A 19812-nucleotide genomic window follows, 5' to 3' on the forward strand; every position below is an offset into this window, starting at 1 on the left:
ACTTGGATAATCTCAAAGGTATTATGCTGAGTGAAAGAAGTCAGTCTCAAAAGATTGCAGACTGTATGATTCCATTTATATGACATTCTGGAAAAGATAAAACTGTAGGGATGGAGAACAGATCAGTGATTGACAGGAAGTGGAGTGATTGACAGGGGATGGAGTAGGGGGAGGGTATGACTATAAAGGGATAGCACGGTTATTTGGGATGATGGAACTGTTCTGTATCCTGATTATGGTGTGGTTATACAGATCTATACATGTGTTAAAGTTCATAGAACTTCACATAGAAACGGGGAGAGAGTAAATTTTACTGTTTAACTTTTTTTTTAATTTAAGCACTTACTCTATGCCAGGCATTATGTCATCTGAGGCAGAAGCACTGATGAACCCTATCCTCAAAAAGCTCAAAGAGCTAAGACATGAATATAAACACAAAATAACTATGGCACAAAAATATTTGATATATGATAACTGAAAAGTAAAATCAGCAAAGGTGGGAAATTAAAGGAGAAAGAGATCACTTCCAGCTTAACTAAACAGAAAATGCTTCAGAGCAGAGGTTGCCTCAGATCTCAGTTTGAAGGGCAAGAGAAGGCAGATGATCATTCGAAGTAGAAAGATGGCCTTTTAGATCGATTAGCATGTCAATAGTGTGTAGGAAGGAATGGAGCAGAAAGTGCTGAGGGCAGAAAGTGTGCCTAGATGGAAGATAAGGAATTTGGGGCGAGCCTGAACTGGGATCCTGGCCATCTAGCACAGCAAGCCTTTCCAAGCAGCTAGACTCAGGCCTGCAGGGTGCCCTGGAGACCACATAGATTAGTCTGGTCCACTTCTTCATTTTTTTCCCCCTAATTGAGTTTTTTGCCTCATTTACAAATGTGGGGCACATCTTCATCTTCCTTGCTATAACTTTGGCGCTTCTTCATTATGATTATGCTGTCTCTTATCTGCAGTTTATCCCCAAATCTCCAAGAACATCCCTTCCCAGCTTATTTTACTTTCCAGCAAGCTCTACGCAGATGGTACCCCCACAATAGGGCTACAGATTCCCCCTTGAGAATCCAGGCAGTAGTAGTGGAAATGGAATGGAAAGCACAGATTTGAGAAACATGATTTTGGAGTTAGGATTGACAAAACTGGATTGTAATCTGGATGTAAGGGATGAAGGAACAGGGAAGAAAAAAATCAAACAGGTTTAGAGGCAAAGATCTAAAAGGATGAAATGTTGCTACTGATTATTTTATTCTTGTCCAACAATAACATTTAAATATTAGTTTGCTTTCATCAAAATTTATAAATGAAATCAATTTTTCTTTAAAAAAATACATGCAGGGCAATAAAACAATGTTTGAGAACAGGTCATTCCAACTGTAAATAACAAAAGTATTTTAAGCAACAGCATGATGTCATCCAATTTTTTAAAAGATCAAATAATAGTCCCTGAGATCACAATGAAAAACTCCTTATTGGTGTGGAGATGAGGAAAGAATTTTCATGGATTTTATAAAATACAGAATAAGAAAATAATACATGATTGAAGGATTCTTAAATTAAGTATTGGTGGCTTTTCTCACAGTAAAGAAATTATGTTGAAAGAGAAATGAAAATTACTTTTATAGAGAATAAAGTTTGTTATACTGCTTGCAGTAAAAAGGAAAATTTGATAGTACTGGATGTATATCGTTACAGTTTTAGTGTTAAACCACAATTGTATGCAACAGAAGAGACCCACAAAACTAATTTGAACACACTGAGATTTTTCATATTGGTATGAATTTATGTGAAATCATCACTAACACTGGAATTAAAAAATATATGCAAGCCATTAAAATAAGCAAAGCACATCAATAAAAACTGAAGAAATGAAACCTGCTTTGTATGCTTATTCACTTGAAGTCATGACAAAGTTTACTGCTCTTGGTTCAAAGGAAAACATAATAGCCACAATGTTTACTGAAACATTACCTATTTACCATGGTTTCATTCTTAAGATTCCTAAGTGCGTCTAAATGACAACACTGCTAGACAAGAACTAAGTAAAATCATTCAACACATTTATTATTCTTCAATTTAAAAAGGAAGCACCTTAAACACAAAAATGTTCATGAATATTTGCTAAATATTCAGCAATATTCATTGCTGATAAATGAAATAGAGAGAAAGCACAATGAACATTGATATTCTGTGATTGGACATACTCCATGGAATTGAGTCATCTTAATAGTGTAGTAACTCAGCCACCATAAAAATTAGGACACAAGGGTTTCAGATCCTTTTCATCTAGGATAGGTAATAGGGCCAGCCACAAAACATGGATAATAAACTCAATCATTTCAAATTTCATTTTGGCTAGCATTTTAATTTCTTGCCATATTAACCTTTTATCAGGAGATAAAAAAAAAAAAATAGTTGATATGGTCAGGTCCTTCCCATTCCCCCTGTGTGGCTAAAACGTAGTTGAAGAAAAAGAAAAGGGAGGATGGAGAGAGCACGCTAAATTATAGAAGACCTGGAAAACCCGCTAAAGGGAAAAATGCCCTCAGTGGGAAAATGATCTCTCACACAGCAACACGATCTAGAAAGAAATACCCATGGCAGCTATCTCAAATCCCTTGTGTCTGATTCCTCATTGGTGATCAGCTCTGTCATTAATTGTCACTAATTTCTAATGAGAAGTCACTTCTGGGCCTCAGGCTCCGTCTATTAAAAACGGGGGAGAGGGGCCAGATATTGGACTAAATAAATAACATCCAAGGACACAATTTTCATAGTAGCAGTCCTAGTTTTCTTACTGAAATTTCGTAGCCCGGTGGCACAGTGGTTAAGCTCACGCATTCTGCTTCGGTGGCCCGGGGTTCACCGTTCGGATCCCCGGTGCAGACCTTTGCACCGCTTGGCAAGCTATGCTCTGGCAGGCATCTCATAGATAAAGCAGAGGAGGATGGGCATGGATGTTAGTTCAGGGCCAGTCTTCCTCAGCCAAAAGAGGAGGATTGGCAGCAGATGTTAGCTCAGGGCTAATCTTCCTCAAAAAAAAAAAAAAAGAAACTTCCTAGTGGAGAATAAATGCCTAATAGTTAGAAGTAGTAGTATTAATTAATGAATTCACATTACAGTATGGAAGAAACCATTGCTAACTACTAATAAAAAATAGACAGGGAGAGATAAGGCACAATTTTCAATTTTAAGAAAGAGAAGAAAGGCATTTACAAATTTCACAGAGTACCTGTAAGTGGTGACAAAAGATTTAAAATAGTGAAAAGCATATGACTCACAGAAGAGCAATACCCCAAGCACTGAAAAATGCAAATCTAAAGATACAGTAAAAACCTCCCACTACACCACACCCCACTCACTTTCTCAGCGGGGTCAGAGCAGAAGACCCCCAGGCACCCTTTCATCCTGAGAACCACTACCTGATCCCCAGTTCTGAGATTAAGCGCAGGAGTTCTTCATGTGTCCTGCTGCAGATGAGGGGTATCACTCTGGAAAGTTGACACAGCAACCACAGCAGATTATGCTGTAAACTGAGTTTCTCAAAAGTCAGGTCCTACATCGAGGTCCTCTAGAGAATTGATGCAGCAATGACACTGCATTCCCACAAGGAGCCAACATCACCTGATCCTCACGGGGCTCAGAAATGACAGGGTGAGGGCTGCAGGCCAGGTTTTCCCTGAGCCCTGGTGTCGTTCTGACGCATCCTCTCTATCTGAGGGCTTTTCAGGGCCATGGATTTCTCTGAAGCTATTTCTAGTTTCAGTCAATGACAGGCTTTGGCTGATTCTTCATACCAACCTGTGTCCAAACAGGCCTCGCTTCCACATCTTAGACTTCCTCCTAGTATGAGAAGGCATTTTCCTGTGGCCTCAGGATTTGCCCTTCTAGAATCGGAAAGGATGAAATATCCAATTTAGCTCTTGTTCTATGGCCTTCTTGTTCAAAATTAGTGAGGATTGTATATGTAACTTCTAAGCATCTTCGTTTCTTTATCATTGATGCTGGGAGACTAAATTTTTTTTTCCTTTGAGGAGATTGGCCCTGAGGTAACATCTGTTGCCAATCTTCCCGTTTTTTTTTTTTTTCATCTCCAAATTCCCAGTAAATAGTTGTATATCCTAGTTGTAGGTTATTCTAGTTCCTCTAGGTGGGACGCCGCCACACCATGGCTTGATCACTGCATAGGTTCACACCCCGCAACCGAACCAGTGAACTCCAGGCCGCCAACCGGAGCACGAAAACTTCCCTACTCTGTCACCAGGCTGGCCCCCGGGAGACTAAATTCTTGAAGCTTCTATCTTATAGGGTAAATGTATGAAGTTGCAAAGCTTATCTATTTGAATAAATGAATTGTTTCCATTTTGAAGACATGGAAGAGCAAGATGGTAATATCAAGTACTCTTCCGATTTAAAATCATCACATACCAAATACTGGACACATGGTCTTTCGAGTCCATCAAATGACTCCAAAGTCACAATGTAAAAACTGAAACAGTGACAAAGACATTCTCTTCACTTGACCTTTGCATTATTTTAATAATAATAACAATAACAACCAGGTCTTTTCCAGTTAAATAACTCTTGTCTGTAACTCACAAAAAGTATATTTACATTGAAAAACACTACTACCACATGTAAACACACCTAAATGACAGGAAGGAATCGACATTGTTCTCCAGTCCTTTTCAAAGCATTTTAGGAAATCCTCTTCACAATTACAGTGGTGCCTTTGAAAAACATTTGTTGACACATCCTTTATATAATACATTTATTTGTTTTTAATGAAAACTTTCTCCTTCAGGCTTATGAGTATAGCCAATATTTACTGAGCAGTTACTCTTGCCAGACACTATGCTAAGTCATTCACATAGATCATTTTATTTAATCCTCCTAACTTTAGGTAGTAGGCACTATTACCTCCCCCATTTTACAGCTAAGGAATCTGAGTGTTTTAGGTAATCTGTCCAAAGTCACTCAGCAATCAGCAGCAAAGCCGGACTTGAATCCAGAGAGTTCCACTCCAAAACCCATACTCTTAGCCACTTCTTGAAGCCTTCTTATGATTTCATATCAGAACTATGGGTAATCTTTATAAAGGTCACCATTTCTCCTTTGCTGTTCAATCTCTTTCCTCCTTGTCTCTTCTTCCAGTTTCCTTCCTGCTTCCTCTCAGGCTAACTCATCCCTTTGGATTTCCTCAGTTGTCTTTTCCAGCCACATCCAAGAACCTGGCCTCCCTCCAGCTCCCAGCTGGCAACAGAGCAAATTTAGGTGGGAGGCTGAGCCTGTTGGGAGCTCCAAGCAGATGGCCACTGGCATAAGTCAACAGCAGAGCTGCCGGGGAAGAATGAGGTTACTGACATGTCCACAATGAGCTCCCAGACTTAGGTGAGACAACATTCTCTGACCCAGCCTAGTGACATATTTACCGTCATGGTTATGTGGAAATATGTGAGGAGCTCTCAGACCGTCTGAGGGAAGTGTTGAATTTAGCCGTGCAAACTCAGCTCAAGGAGAACAACTGCCAGTCTAGGCTTTCCTTCCTTCATACTTATTCACAGTTTCATGAGGAGAGCGTTGGAAATTTTGGAAACTTAGGGGTACAACCTGCTTCAATGAAGCATATTTCTTCAGGGTTACCAAGAACCAAAAAGTTTTGCCAAAATTTTTCTGGAGTGGGGAGGGAAGGAGATTCTTTATTAAAAATAAGCTCTTAGGGTTAGTTTAAATTACATATTTAATTAAATTAGCAGATATGCTGCATTTATTAGATGCTACATCCACAGATTGAGTTGGAAAAGGAGCTGGTCTATTTCTGCGTATTTTTCTAGCAGAATGTGAATGGCGTCATCTGCCAGTTGCAATAGGCAGCAGGTGCTTGAGCTCAGAAGTTGGCAGACCTACATTTCCACCTTCAAGCAGTGTGACCTTGAGCCAGTGACTTAACTTCTTCAAACCTCAGCTTCTCTGTAAAAAGATAGGGGCATTAATGTTCACCACCTGGGGTTGCTGTAAAGATCAAATGACATCATGTCTATGAAAGTGCCTAGCACAGGAACTGGCAGAGTAGGCATTTAATAAATGGTAGTTTTATTTAATTTTATGTCATTTTAAGGGAGGGGCAGATGTAAAGGCTTGTTATTAAGAAATAAGGAGACAGAAACCATAAATTTGTGGTCTGCAATTTTTCCTTCACTTAAGAAAACTGTTCACCAAAGCTGTATTTTCAGTTAAAACAGGGAGAGCAGAATCTTTTACAATACTTCTCCCACCAAAACCTCAACTTTTAGTAATCAGACGCTTCGAAGTTTGGTTGCACAACATATAGCTGCTCTGTGTCTTGCTACTACATACATATTTACAATATAAAATTCAGGGGAACAAACACAAATCAAAGTCAACAGGGAAATACTCATGATCCAACATAAATGTCAAACTTTACAGCCTATCAAAGAAAACATCATTTACAAAGATGAGAAATGCAGGGTTCCCAAAGAAGAAATACCATTAAATCAGAAATTCTACACAATAAAGAACATTTATGCAGAAAGCTTATATGGAAACATATTTTGCTCTACCTAAAATTATCTGAGATTTCATTTTCAGCATTATTACCAGTTTGTTTTTTAAGATTAAAAGAAAAAACCAGGGTCATGACTACTTTGCTCAACATTTCCCTTTAGATAACAACATTGTCAATCTAGTGAAAAAAGAAGCCAATGGGGGCTCACTAAAAAGACAAGGAAACTGACAACTGTAATGCATGGCAGTCCAACAGCAAATAATTTGCAACAGACCAGTCCCAGGAAGGAAACTAAAATGGGAAACTGATAAAAACTGGTTTTTGCATGAGGTTACTAGGCCGATGGTTGGACAAGTACCTCACTGCCCAAGTTACAGGAAGGCATCTTCATCTCACGGATGCATCCACTGGGAAGAAGTTCAGGCCACAGTGACTGTCAGAAAGCTCAGGTTACAGCAAAACCTCCAAAGTCATTATTTCCAGAACATAATCAAAGCTCTCCTCTACAGTCAGAGCAGTGGCAAGTTCTTAGAACCGATGTTTGTTGCTGACTTCAGCATTAAACAATCTGAGAAAGCTCAGACCAGCTAGGCTGAATAAACAAGAAGCAAAAGTAAATTTTCCCATGGAGTTTCAACCACAGCTAAATGCGTTGTCCTGTTTCACCAAAAACTCGTGCATATACCTAAGTCTGCCCTCTACTCCAAAAAAAATGACAGTTGGCCAACTTTCTAGAATTCTCAGTTTGATAATGTTTTTAAAAGCAACGACAGTGAAGCCTCCACTATTTTTTTCCTCAAATACATAAAAAATATATCTACATCAAGTACAGTGTTTTCATAAAAATGATCTGTATTCATACAAACTGTATTCTCTCTGCCCATGTTAAGAAATTAAGTGTTTGTTTGGCATTTATCCGAACTACCCTGGGCGCAAAGTATACAGGAGCAAAAAGTTGGAGATGTCCAAAGCATTTTGTTAAGACACAAACCCCATTTTAAAGAACAAATCCTTAAAAGTTCTGTGGGAAAAGATATGATTTCAACAAGGATTTCATATCTTCAAGTTTATGGTTATGTAGAAATATAAATGTTTAACTCAAATTTAATCACATTTGTTTTCAGAATAAAATGCCCTTTTTTATTAATTTCAGATTTTGTGCTCATCCTTTGCTGTCACTACTTATACACATTTCTTTCTACTAAAATGTAATTGGGGTATTTGAAAGGCCTTGAATAGGCTTCTCAGGGGATCCTTTCTCAAGGCACCCACAGAAAGAAAAATCAAACAGCCACAGACAGAGGACACGTTATTGAGGCAGTTATTTGTTTCCTGAGCTGACCCACTTCCTTCTTCAAATATTTCCTTCTCTTCACCAATGTGTTTTCTGAAATTAGTATCAAAGTCTTCTGGCAAAATATACTTCTGGGCCTAGGGCCTGGAATCTAGACAATGCCAATGGCCAGGCCATTTTTAATATCATCACCATAGTGAGCCAAAATTAGAATCGCAAATGAAGTGTCACTTCAGTGGTACAGAAGGCTCCCTGACATGTTAATTGATGTTTTAGCAAAAGAATCTGAATCATTATGAGCTGGAGCCATGATTTAAGAAAACAACCGTTATCAAAGTGAAAACCTGAATACAAACAAACTTCATGGCTCCTGGATCCTCACTCCATTATGGAAGAGTATGGCTTCTTCCATAAGGAAATCAATTTTTTTTTTTTAAGATTGGCACCTGAGCTAACAACTGTTGCCAATCTTTTTTTTTTTTTTTTCCTGCTTCTTCTCCCCAAATGCCCCCAATATATAGTGATATATTTTAGTTGTGGGTCCTTCTAGTTGTGGCATGTGGGATGCCGCCTCAGCGTGGCCTGATGAGCAGTGCCATGTCCACGCCCAGGATCCGAACCAGTGAAATCCCAGGCCACAGAAGCAAAGAGTGGGAACTTAACCACTTAGCCACAGGGCCAGCCCCAGGAAATCAATTTTTTTAATCTTTCAAAACTTAAGCAAACTGTAATGAGTTGCTGAGCTTCTTCATACTATGTATATATAACCTTGGAGATAAAATTGAAAGTCTCATAATTATTAAAGTTACGTATTTCATTAGAAGTGTATCTTTTTAAGATTATTGTCAACTTTAATCAAAGCAGATACAGGAGACTGAAGAGAAATTTGGCTATTTTGATGTTTCTGTGCTAACAGATACAAAATATAATTTAAAGAAATAAAATCAGTCTTTAGCTAAATATAAATATAAAAAGCTTTATTTATTTACCAGCAAAGAGTGATACCAGAAAAACAGACGAAAGGGATAAAGTCTCTTAAAATGTTTATTTTTGTCAGAACAGCTGACAATTTTCTGTTAAGTCTTTTGGTTTATTATTACAATAAGCATTTCCCCCCTTGAAAAATCCATTCAAAATATCTCAATCCTTGAGGTAAAGAACTTTAAAAAAACCATCTTGATTTTTTAAAGAAAAAAATTCTTAAAATTCCTTTAGCTTGATAAATAGAAATAATCTCTTCTTGTTCTACTCTGGTGAACAAAAATGTACTTTATACAGTAAAGTATCCAGTCACTTATTGGCAAACCGAAGGTGAGAACTATTTATTTACACGTTCTACTCAAACAGTGCAATACTGCCACGTTCATATAGACATTTTTTTTCAGACAGTTACCAACACTCTCTGGCAAAGACAAGGTTTTGGAATGGCAAAAGCAACAGAAGTTTTAGATCTCAAAGCTCTGGAGGGGAATTAATCTGAGTCTTCATCATCAAGATAGTCCTCAGCATTGCTTAATGTTCGAACTGCATCTAAAAGAAATAGGGGGAAAAAAGAAAAAGAGAGAAATTACAAATTGCTTGGATTTTGTTTTCACTTTCAAAGCTCCTGACAATTCAACAAATTGTAATCTTTCCTCAGATCCAAGGATTGTACTTTCTCCGAGGATCTTTTTCAACTTTTGCTTTTCCGCCTAACTATTCAGTTTCTGCTGCCACAGAGACGTATCCATCTACAAATACATTTGTCCACACATTCCTTAGACATGCCAAAAAGTAAAGCGCATGGTGCTGAGGTACCATTAGTTCATCTCGCACAAAATGTGACCAGCCACATGCGCCGTGACCAACGTGGAACACACCAGAAGCCCCTCCACTCTGACAACTGTGCTTCCAACCTCCTCTCTCAGTGACAAGTGCACACGTGGCTTCAGTCAGTCGGCAGCCCGTGGCCTTACCTGAAGGCAAGGTCACTGGGTAGAAAGATAACTAATAGTAGGGGGGAAAAAAAGAAAAGAAAGAGAATGAAAACAGAAGGTTCAGTTTCATGTTAGAAAACACTGATAAAAAAGTATACTCAGAAGCGAAAGACTGAAATGAAACATAAATAAATGAAAGTTTTGAAATAGAAAAAGCTGAACCCCATCAAATGTTAAATCAACCTCAAATAGGGCTCAAAAGGCATCTGATCTTTAACTGTTCACCTATTCACCTGCCTAGTCAAATTCCTATAGCAACGGGTTATGCTTCATATAATTTTAGGGGAAAACTGAAATGCAAGTATAAGCACTCTGTTAGAGCTCAATAAATCTATGTTATAACACCCAGGTGATAGTCTCTAAATACTACATCCCTAAGCTCATTGGAGATATAAGTCATTTGAAATCTGGGTCAGAAAATGAAAAGGTGGACCTGGAACCTCTTGTCATGTCCTAAAGCAAGGATCCTTTTAAAGACAGCATCATTTTAAAGGGGTTCAGGAACCAACCTGAGGAGACCTCCACCAGCCAAAGACAGGCTATCAATACAGATACTAACTATAATGGATCAAAACACAGCAAATATTTCAACGTACACCAAAGAAAATTCATCGGTCCCTTTCAGAGAATCACAGGGAACCAGAGCGTTATTTTGAAAACTCTTAAATAAAGGGCAAAAATCAATCCCTTATTCTGCCCCTACTACATGAACTATTCCTCTGAGTAACCAAACAGTTGATGAGGGGAAAGGAAACATTGATTTAAAAAAAAAAAACTAAAAGAGACATACCCATCAATTAGAAATTGACCTTATTTGGACCCTGACTTAAACAAACAAAGTAAATAAATAAATAAGCAAAGAATAAACAAACCTGTATGAGAAAAATAGCAAGTCTGGACAATGACAAAACCTTTGATGATATTACGGACTTATTACTAATTTTAGGTATGCTAATGATATTGTAGTCTTTTTAAGAGTCTTAAGGTTTAGGAAAACGATTACTCAGACAAAGGAAGGGAGAAGGGGGAGTCAGCACAACAGAGGTAGAAACCGATTTATCTTACACAAGAGAGAAGAAAAGATAAAAGACAAACAAGTGGATGTGAGCAGAACAGAGGCAAGCTTCAATGATTTCACATCGGCTTTCAAACCGCCAGAAGTCTCCAGGTTGACTATATTCTTCTCCATTCTCCTTAAGAGGGGTTCTGGGGAATTGGGAGGAATATATTTTGTTCTATCCCACACACACCGAGGAACTGCAGACTGGCTGTGAACTTGGCAAAAGTAGCTTTTCAAGCTAAAGACAAACAGCAAAGCTCTTTCCCTTTCTACTCTGCTACTACAATCCTGGGTTTTGCCCATTTGAGATATTTTGTCCTTCAGTGGTTACTTCTGCACTTTGTTTTAACCTCATTTCTCCTGCTAGCAAGAGAAAGGTGACTTGCCGTGGAGCAAACTCTGACCAAATGGAAATCAAGAGACAGGAATGAGCCTGGCAAATAAATTCCTTATCCTCCCTTCCTGTAGTGGACAGCTCTGAGGCATAGTTTCTCTGGAAACTTCTCATATGGCGAATCCTGAGTGCCGAGCCCGATCTCTTTATAGCCCATATTGGGGCCTGACCAGTATGGTAACCTATCTCCCAGAAACTTGCCATCCTCCCTACCTCACTCCCATTCTTCCTCGATCTCACTGCCCTGGATTTACATGTTCCAAGTCAAGTACCAGCACTTAAGACAATCAAACAATAAATCAACAAGTCAATAAATACATGGTGGACGGATAAACACGATCAAGTGGATAAATCTCACAGACATAACATTAAGTGAAAGAAGTTAGACACAGAAATGTACATACTGTTTGATTCCATTTATATCAAATTTGAGAAAGCAAAACTAATCTTTGGTGAGAGAAGCAGAGGATGCTAAGGGAGGCTTCTGAGGAGTAAGAAATATTCTCTATCTTGATCTGGGTTGTGGTGAGTAAGTGTAAGCACAGTAAAAAAAAAAAAATCACCAAGCTGAACACTTAGGATTTAAGTACTTTACTTAACGTAAATTATACCCCAATTTTTAAAAATTAGAAAAAGGATTTAAGGGCTCAACCCTCATGTACTGCCCTGATCCTACCCCCCATATCCCGGATTTACCCTTAGTGGTAACTACAAGTAATATGAATTGTTTTGTCCCTAAAGGAATCCAAGACATGCTTTTAAACGTGGACAATATCAGAATACACCTTTTCTGCTTAGAGTTCATGCTGGCAATTAGCTATAAGGCCCAATATTCACACTCTCATTCCAACTAGGATCAAAATACAAATTAAAACTTTTTAAACTGGATGATTGGGGGAATGAAGCAAGAAAAAAGAGAGAAAAAGTAACACGAAAATTCATGTCTTGGCTCTGCGTGCCAGGCCTCAAGGTGACCTCATTAACGAATCCATTATCTAATCAATACAAATTTAGGAAGGCTGACTAAAGACACTTGGAGTGAGCAGAGAGGAAGAGTACCCATCTCCCCACCTTACTCTACAAAGACTAGAAAAGTGAGGGGAAAAAAGAAGAGTCTGCCACCTGCTTCCCCAGGCTCCAGCTACTCATGTGGGGGCTTCTGGATGCAGCTCTCCAGGGGCTGAGCAGGTGTGCTATTTTCCTTGCCTATCACGACCAAGCTCATGGGATGCACAAGACTCTGATAACCTTCAGCTCATAAGACACCTTACTCCTTGGTCAGGACATTCTGGAGGCACTCATATAGCAACAGGAAGTCAGTGGCAGAGTAAGGAAGTTAGGCCACAGTCCTACTTCCTGACCCAGCCAAGGCAGCAGGCAGGAGGAGGTCCACCTCAAGTAAAAATGTCTCTCCCACATGGCTGCAAACACGGCTTCTCAGTCAAAATGTAGCTGGGGAGTACCATCTCAGGCTCACTTAGAACTTACATCCATCTGTGCATGAGTAATTACTTTAAAGAAAGACTTGCTCTGCCAGAGAGCATCCATGGCTTGAATAATTAAGGAATCCCAAACTGCTTAATGGTTTACACTACCTCTGAACTGAAGTTAAAAGAGATAAAAATCTGGAACAAGACATATCTGGGATAAAGAACAAAAGAAACAACAGACTCAGGAGGAGGGCTATGATGGGAATTTGATGACATAAGGAGGATAATTCTGGGAGGCTCCCTTGGCGAGCCATGAAGAGTGGGGGACTGTTTGCTATTTTTGATTGACTAAAGCAGGAAACCAGGGACTGGCTTTATTTGTTGTTTCTGCTAGAAATGGAATATGGGACAGCATAACATTGCCTCTTCTCATAAATCAAAGGATACCTGGGAGAGAAGACAGTTTTCCAAGGGTTCAAAAATTAATGGGAATTTGATTCAAATAATAAAAACAGAAATCAGTATCTCATTACAGAAGTTCGAGAACTCTGAAAGTGATAACAGCCTCAAGTTAAAATGGAAACAAATGCACTTGACCTCTGTAAGGGAAATTTCTCAAAAGCTGTTCTGGTGATTCTCCACTAACATGGATCAGTCTAAACCCTAGACTCTAAATCAATACTAACAAGGTTTGGAAGAATGAGTAGCAATGCAAAAGACTTACAAGAAGTAAGCCCTTCATTGAGCTAGTTCCTTTCTAAAAAATGGTGGAAAAAATTTATCAATTATTGGTTTATATTTCAAAATGGTATTAAAGTGCCAAACATAAGATAATACAGTAGAGAAAGGCTCGAGAAGTGAGGAAAAAAAAGAGAATAAGTGTTCCCTCCAATCAAATCATCTTCTACCTTTCTTTTGCCTACATCTCTGGGTTTCTCATGGGCCAGGAGGCTGATGATGAATGAAAAGGGGAAAAAGGAGAGGTGGATGGGAAGAGCTCAAGGCACACCCTCCCAGCATTTCCTTGAGGAATTACCACATTAGAATGAATCTAGGGGCACATGTTCAATAGGCTTCGTACTGAGAGGTCAAATAAATAGCCTGTCTCTGAATAGTAATCAGGAATGATGCAGGTATGTCTAACACCTTTTCTTTAACACCTTTTCAAAACAACCATACAAACTTTTCATTTTTTTCAAACCTGTTCTCCCACATCAATAGTTATTTTTATCTTTAAGAACGTATACCTAAACTTTACCTTTAAAAACCACCCATAGTACTTTGAATTGATACCAGAATGTTGACAAAGTCTAGAATAATTTTGATTATAGTTTATTGATACTCTCATTTCCAATAGAAACAAAATATAATCATGGAGCTGTTGAGTGATTAACTCAAAAAATACTAGGAGATAACCACTCATAAAAACATATCTGAAACGAGGAGATGGAGACCACGGTTCTCTGCTAAGGACTGTCATGCAAGGCAAGGTGATTAGAACTTGATTGCAAGGAACAAAAGAAACATACAAAAATAGTAAAAGATCAATATCTCTTCAAATTTCTGTTTGCATGAGGGTACTGTTTCATGTCGGAGTGTCTGATTTAGACCAAGGATATAAAATCTAACTTCACAATCACCAAGAAAACTCTTTTCCCCATACTACGTTGATAAGTCTTAGTCAGGATGCCACCAGAGGAGAGAGAATTGAAACCAAATACCTGTTCCCTGTTTCTTTTTCAGGAGAGATGCACAGGCAGCATTAGTAGCCATGTCGAAGGCCAGCTTCTTTTCATTGTTCCTTAAGTCTGTTCTAGCACCTTCCCCAAGACAAGAAAAGTAAATTAGGCATTTTTGAAGACCCTATAGCAGCAGCCAATCATTTTCCACCAAAACTAACTAGAGAACAATTCTGCTGAAGAAATAAGCTTTTCCAAATAGGAAAACTTTCTCAAAACAGTTATAATGTATTTGGGCATCTTTAATCAGGGAGCTTGTTGCTGCACTTGCGATAATTATGTGCAATTAAAATATAGCCTTTCAAGTCCCTATAGAACTGCATGTGAACTTCTCAGTAAGGAGTTACCATCCCCATGGTAAATCCTAAATCAGTTAGACTCCAGTGGTTACATGTGCCTCAGTGTGAGTTTTTGGGGATTAAATTCAATACACCCTTGGCTGCTGCTTCTGTTCAAGGAGGTCTTTAGAAAAGACCATGTGAGTTGAGTTTGAGGGGATTAATATTTTATATCTAGAAATATATTCTCATGCAAATTAGAATAGTAACAATAAAATCTAGAGGCAACCCATTCTTCCCAAAGCCCATCTTCTACCTGCTTTTTTCCTTGTCATTTTTTTGTGTTAACAATTACATCAAAATTCATGAATACATTCTCACTGTGAAAGAGTAAAAAATAAAGAAGTACGCTGAACAAAACGCTATGTCCCATTTCATCCCCCAGCAAACTCCCTCCTTCCTCCATCTTCTACCTTCTGCAGAGGTAACCATTCCCAACAAGTGGACATCAGTTCTCGTCTCCTTTATGTGCACGAAGGCCTTCACAGACATATATGTACATACACAAAATCATAATACATGTATTGGTCTGTAATTTGATCCTTCTTATTGCTGTATAATTGACATGAAACATTTGTTTCAGGTGTACAACATAATGATTTGATATTTGTATATTCTGTGACATGACCACTGTAAGTCATTAACGTCCATCACCACACATAGTTGTGAGATTTTTTTTCTTGTAATGAGAACTTTTAAGATCTACTCTCTTAGAAACTTTCAAAAATGCAATATGGTATTATTAACTATAGTCACCATGCTGTACATTACACCTTCATGATTTACTTATTTTATAACTGGAAATTTGTGCCTTTTGAACCCAAGAGTTTTTTTTAACTTAATATATAATGGTACTCATTCCTTAGTAGGATGCATACTTACAACTCAGTCTACTTAAACGTTTATAAGTATTCCATTTCGTGGATGTTCCAAAATTTATTTAATCATCCCTCTACTGAGGGGCACTTAGACTGTTCCTAATTTTTGGGTTTTTTTAAGGAAGATTAGCCCTGAGTTAATATCTACCACCAATCCTCCTCTTTTTGCTGAGGAAGACTGGCCCTGAGCTAACATCCGTGCCCATCTCCCCCTACTTTATATGTGGGACACCTACCACAGCATGGCTTGACGAGCAGTGCGTAGGTCCACACCCCGGATCTGAACCCGCGAATCCTGGGCCACCAAAGCAGACCATGTGAACTTAAACTCTGTACCACCAGGCCGGCTCCAGGCTGTTCCTAATTTTCATTATCACCACCAATACTGCCATGAGCCTCCTTGACCAACATCTTTGTCTACATGTATTTCTGAAGGATGGTTTCCTAAAAGTGGTGTTGAAATGTACATGTGGAATTCTGCTAGCTGCTGTCAGATTGCTTTCCAAGAAGGCTTCACCAGATTACACTTTCTGCTACAGGGTATGAGAGTACCATTTCCTTTGCAACCACATCCTCTTCAATAAACAAACAAAAAAAATGTTCTAAAACCTGAAGGTACAAAAATACTGAGTCAAGAAAAAAACAGTATTGTTTAATTCGGAATATGGTAACTGTGTGTCAAAATCTCTTTCTCCTGAGCAGATTGAGATCTATCCACAGCTGGAGTTATGTGGAAATCCTCATTCGCTCATTGTGCTACAGGTCAAAAATCCTGAGGGTTAAGAGGTCTATGACGAATCATATCTTACAATAAATTACACTATAGAACTCATAGACGTGATTTCTATCCTGATAGGAAATGTTCAGAGACAGCAATGCTAGAGAAAAGAAACACACCCATTGCCTGTGTCCCTCTCGACCAGTGCTGCCCAATAGAAATACAATGTGAGCCAGATATGTAATTTTAAATTTTCCAGCAGCCACATTTTCAAAATGTGAAATTCATTTTAATAATATACTTTATTTAACCCAGTATATCCAAAATGTTATCACTTTATCATGTAACCAATATAAAAATCATTGTGATATTTTACTTTTTTATTGGCTAAGTCTTGAAAATCTGGTGTACGTTGTGCACTTACAGCACATCTCAGTTCAGACTAGTCTCACTTCAAGGGCTCAGCAGCACACACGGCCAGTGGCTGCCGTATCAGACAGCAGAACTCTGTATAATCTTTGAGGGGCACTATAGTGGTCCTCACAGTGTCTGATCTCTTAGACCTGGCATTTACATCACTGACATACTTTAAATCAAAAACGTTTCCTCTCATATATCCTACAACATTGCTCCGAGGATCCCTAATGATAGTGCCGCCATATGACTTGTGGTCTGGAGACTCAAGCAACCTATATGGAGCGCCTTCTGAACCACAGTATAGTATAGGGTGATATACCTGGCCCTCTGTAAGGGTTAATTAATATTTATGGGACAGACAAATGCATGGATGGTCAGCCCATAACTCCACTGTTCACTCTGACTTGTGCAAAAACAGGGAAAAAAGGATCCTCACTCATTCTCTATCCATCTAGCACTTCAATTCTCTGTATGTCTAGCACCTGCTCACCCCAAAGCCGGACACTGCAGCCACAACATTCTTTCTTATCAATCAAGACTTTCCTGTGTAAACAGGGGCCTCAGCAACTTTACCCACAGCTTTCTCAGAGAGGATCCCCTCTGTATGTGCACATGCACATGCACACACACACACAAACACACACATGCACAAGTATGCTTTCCTTCTAAGGCCCTTTAATCCTGCAGAAATGTACAATAAGTTCTTACTAAAAGCAATATACGTAATTTTAAAGCTTACCAAGGTTTTACTTTATAACTAAAAACTTACACAAATAAACTCAACAATTTCCTTGATTTAAAATAAAGACATCTCACTCTGTGATACAGTCAGAGTAGAGATTAAAATCCCAGTTTTAAAATAAAGAGCCTATTATTCTTCCTACTATTTCAAAAGGTATAATTTGATGTAGCCTATTTTTCAGGCTAAGCAAAGATGAGATAAACTCAGCATACACTTTACCTTTTGCCAGAAGCAGCTGGACAATATCTGCATAACCCTTCCAGGCAGCAGCATGCAAAGCTGTGTCTCCCAACTTGTTCTAGAGTGATAAAAAGAGAAAGAAGTATTTTTTAAAATGAAGTGTGAATTGAAAACACACATGAATTTAGGTTTAATCTAAGCAAACCTAAAGTGAGAACAAAGTTATAAAATCATATAAAATTCCAAAGAGGGAAAGAAGACTGGAGAGATGAGAGATGAGTCATTCAGGGAGACGCAATGGGATGGAGAAGTAGAAACTGACTTGGCAGAGCACAAGCAGAGATGCAGATGCCTGCAGAGGGAGACACCAGGGAAGCAGGCAGATCTGACCTCGGAGAAACCTAGCATGAATTAGGAACTGGAGATGCCTGGATACCTTGGAGCAGGAACAAGGCATAGGGGTGAAAACAAGGGTACTGGGCAAAAGTGTTTATAAGGAGTAATTAGAACCCCAGAACCCCAGATCACCTTCCTGTCTCTGTGCTGCCAGGTGACACAGTACAGAGGGTAGAATTACCCTGCCGAGAAATTAACCAGATAGTTTCCAAACTCATGGACACTAGGTACAAGAGAAGTGGCAATAATGATGGAAACTAAAAGCAGAAGGCCAGCTGAAAAACCTACAAACTGGGCAGTAAGATCCCTCTCCCAGCTGCCTTTATTTACCCCACTGCCCAGTGTATACATTCTGGCATGGAGCCCCAGGCAGGAGGCTGGAGGATACTTCTCTGTGAAGCTGAACAGCCCCCCAGGTGGGGAGGGAAGGAGAACTCATAGTGGCATGGGTATAACCCAGCAAAACAGCCAGGGCCTCAGCACTTCACTCCATGGAGAAGCCCGCCAGCCAGCAAGCCCCCAAAACACTCAGCACTTCCAATCACACTTACACATGAGTGGAAAGCCAAAGACACTAGGTATTTGAGGAAAGCCTCTACTATTTGAGGAAAGACCAAAACAAACAAAATAAGTGCATCTTAGAGGAAAAAGACACAGTATAGCAAATAGCAAAAAATGTTTTAAAAAGCTATAATTAATATATAACAGATATAAAATGATTATAACCTAATGAAACAAGAAAAAGATGCTATTTGAAAGTAACAGAGTTAAAAAAAAGAGCTTGTGGTAGACAGTTCTAGGATGGCCCCCAGATCCCTGTCCCCTAGTTTACACCGCCTGTATAATTCCCTCCCCTTGAATATGGGTGAAACCAGTGAATATAATGGGATATCACTCTCATAATTAGGTTTCTAACCAGTTGATGCTGAGTTCATCAAAAGGTAGATTTACTGGGTGGGCCTGACCTAATCAGGTGGGCCTTTTCCCAAAACAAGGTGTGGCACCAGAGACACAATCTCTAGCTGGCCTTGAGGAAGAAAGCAAACAGCCATGTTGTCAACTGTCTATGGAGAGAGGTGGTCTCTGAAAGCTGAGGACCCCAGTACCACAGGTACAACAAACTCAATTCTCCTAGCTACTAGTGAGTATGAAATAGGACCTGAGCTCCAGATGAGAACCCCGCTCCAGCCAACACCTTGATTCCAGCCTGTGGGATGCTTAGCAGAGAACTCAGCTACACCTTGCCCAGAATTCTGGCTCACAGAAAATACACGGAAATAGGTGTTGTCTTAAGCTGCTAAATTTGTGGTAATTTGTTACATAGCAATAAAAAACAAATACAAAGCTGTGAGGAATTAAAAAGATAACCAAGGGGGCTGGCCCAGTGGCACAGCGGTTAAGTTCACATGTTCCACTTCGGCGGCCCAGGGTTTGCCGGTTCAGATCCTGGGTGTGGACCTACGCACTGCTCATCAAGCCATGCTGTGGCAGGCGTCCCACATGTAAAGTAGAGGAAGATGGGTACGGATGTTAGCTCAGGGCTAATCTTCTCCCCCCCCCCAAAAAAAGATAACCAAAATAAACATAAAGATAAAAGTGAGAAAAATTAAGAAAATTGGAGGTTCAATCTAAGAGGTCCAACATAACTAACTACTAAAGGGCATTCTAGAACCAAAGAATAAAGAAAATGGTCAGATAAAAGCTACAAAAAACCGAATACAAGACAT

The 19812-nt window shown here is 39.1% G+C and overlaps 1 protein-coding gene and 1 long non-coding RNA gene across 2 annotated transcripts in view; both read right to left on the reverse strand.

Moving 5' to 3' along the window:
- LOC138920405 (uncharacterized) overlaps nucleotides 1-3645 on the reverse strand; it is a 275283-nt gene extending 271638 nt beyond the window's left edge. The window contains exon 1 of the long non-coding RNA XR_011431527.1: nucleotides 3360-3645. This is a non-coding gene — a long non-coding RNA (uncharacterized lncRNA). The remainder of the gene's footprint in view (nucleotides 1-3359) is intronic.
- A 5128-nt stretch (nucleotides 3646-8773) lies between these two features.
- Nucleotides 8774-19812, reverse strand: part of OSTF1 (osteoclast stimulating factor 1) — a 51672-nt gene continuing 40633 nt past the window's right edge. Inside the window, exons 8-10 of the mRNA XM_023627195.2 lie at nucleotides 17729-17807; nucleotides 14399-14497; nucleotides 8774-9347 (exon numbers count right to left, since the gene is read on the reverse strand). Of these exons, the coding sequence (XP_023482963.1) occupies nucleotides 9289-9347; nucleotides 14399-14497; nucleotides 17729-17807 (237 nt within the window). The 3' untranslated portion in view covers nucleotides 8774-9288. The remainder of the gene's footprint in view (nucleotides 9348-14398; nucleotides 14498-17728; nucleotides 17808-19812) is intronic.

This window comes from Equus caballus, chromosome 23 (assembly GCF_041296265.1).
Source record: "Equus caballus isolate H_3958 breed thoroughbred chromosome 23, TB-T2T, whole genome shotgun sequence".
NCBI classification, from domain to species: Eukaryota; Metazoa; Chordata; class Mammalia; order Perissodactyla; family Equidae; genus Equus; species Equus caballus.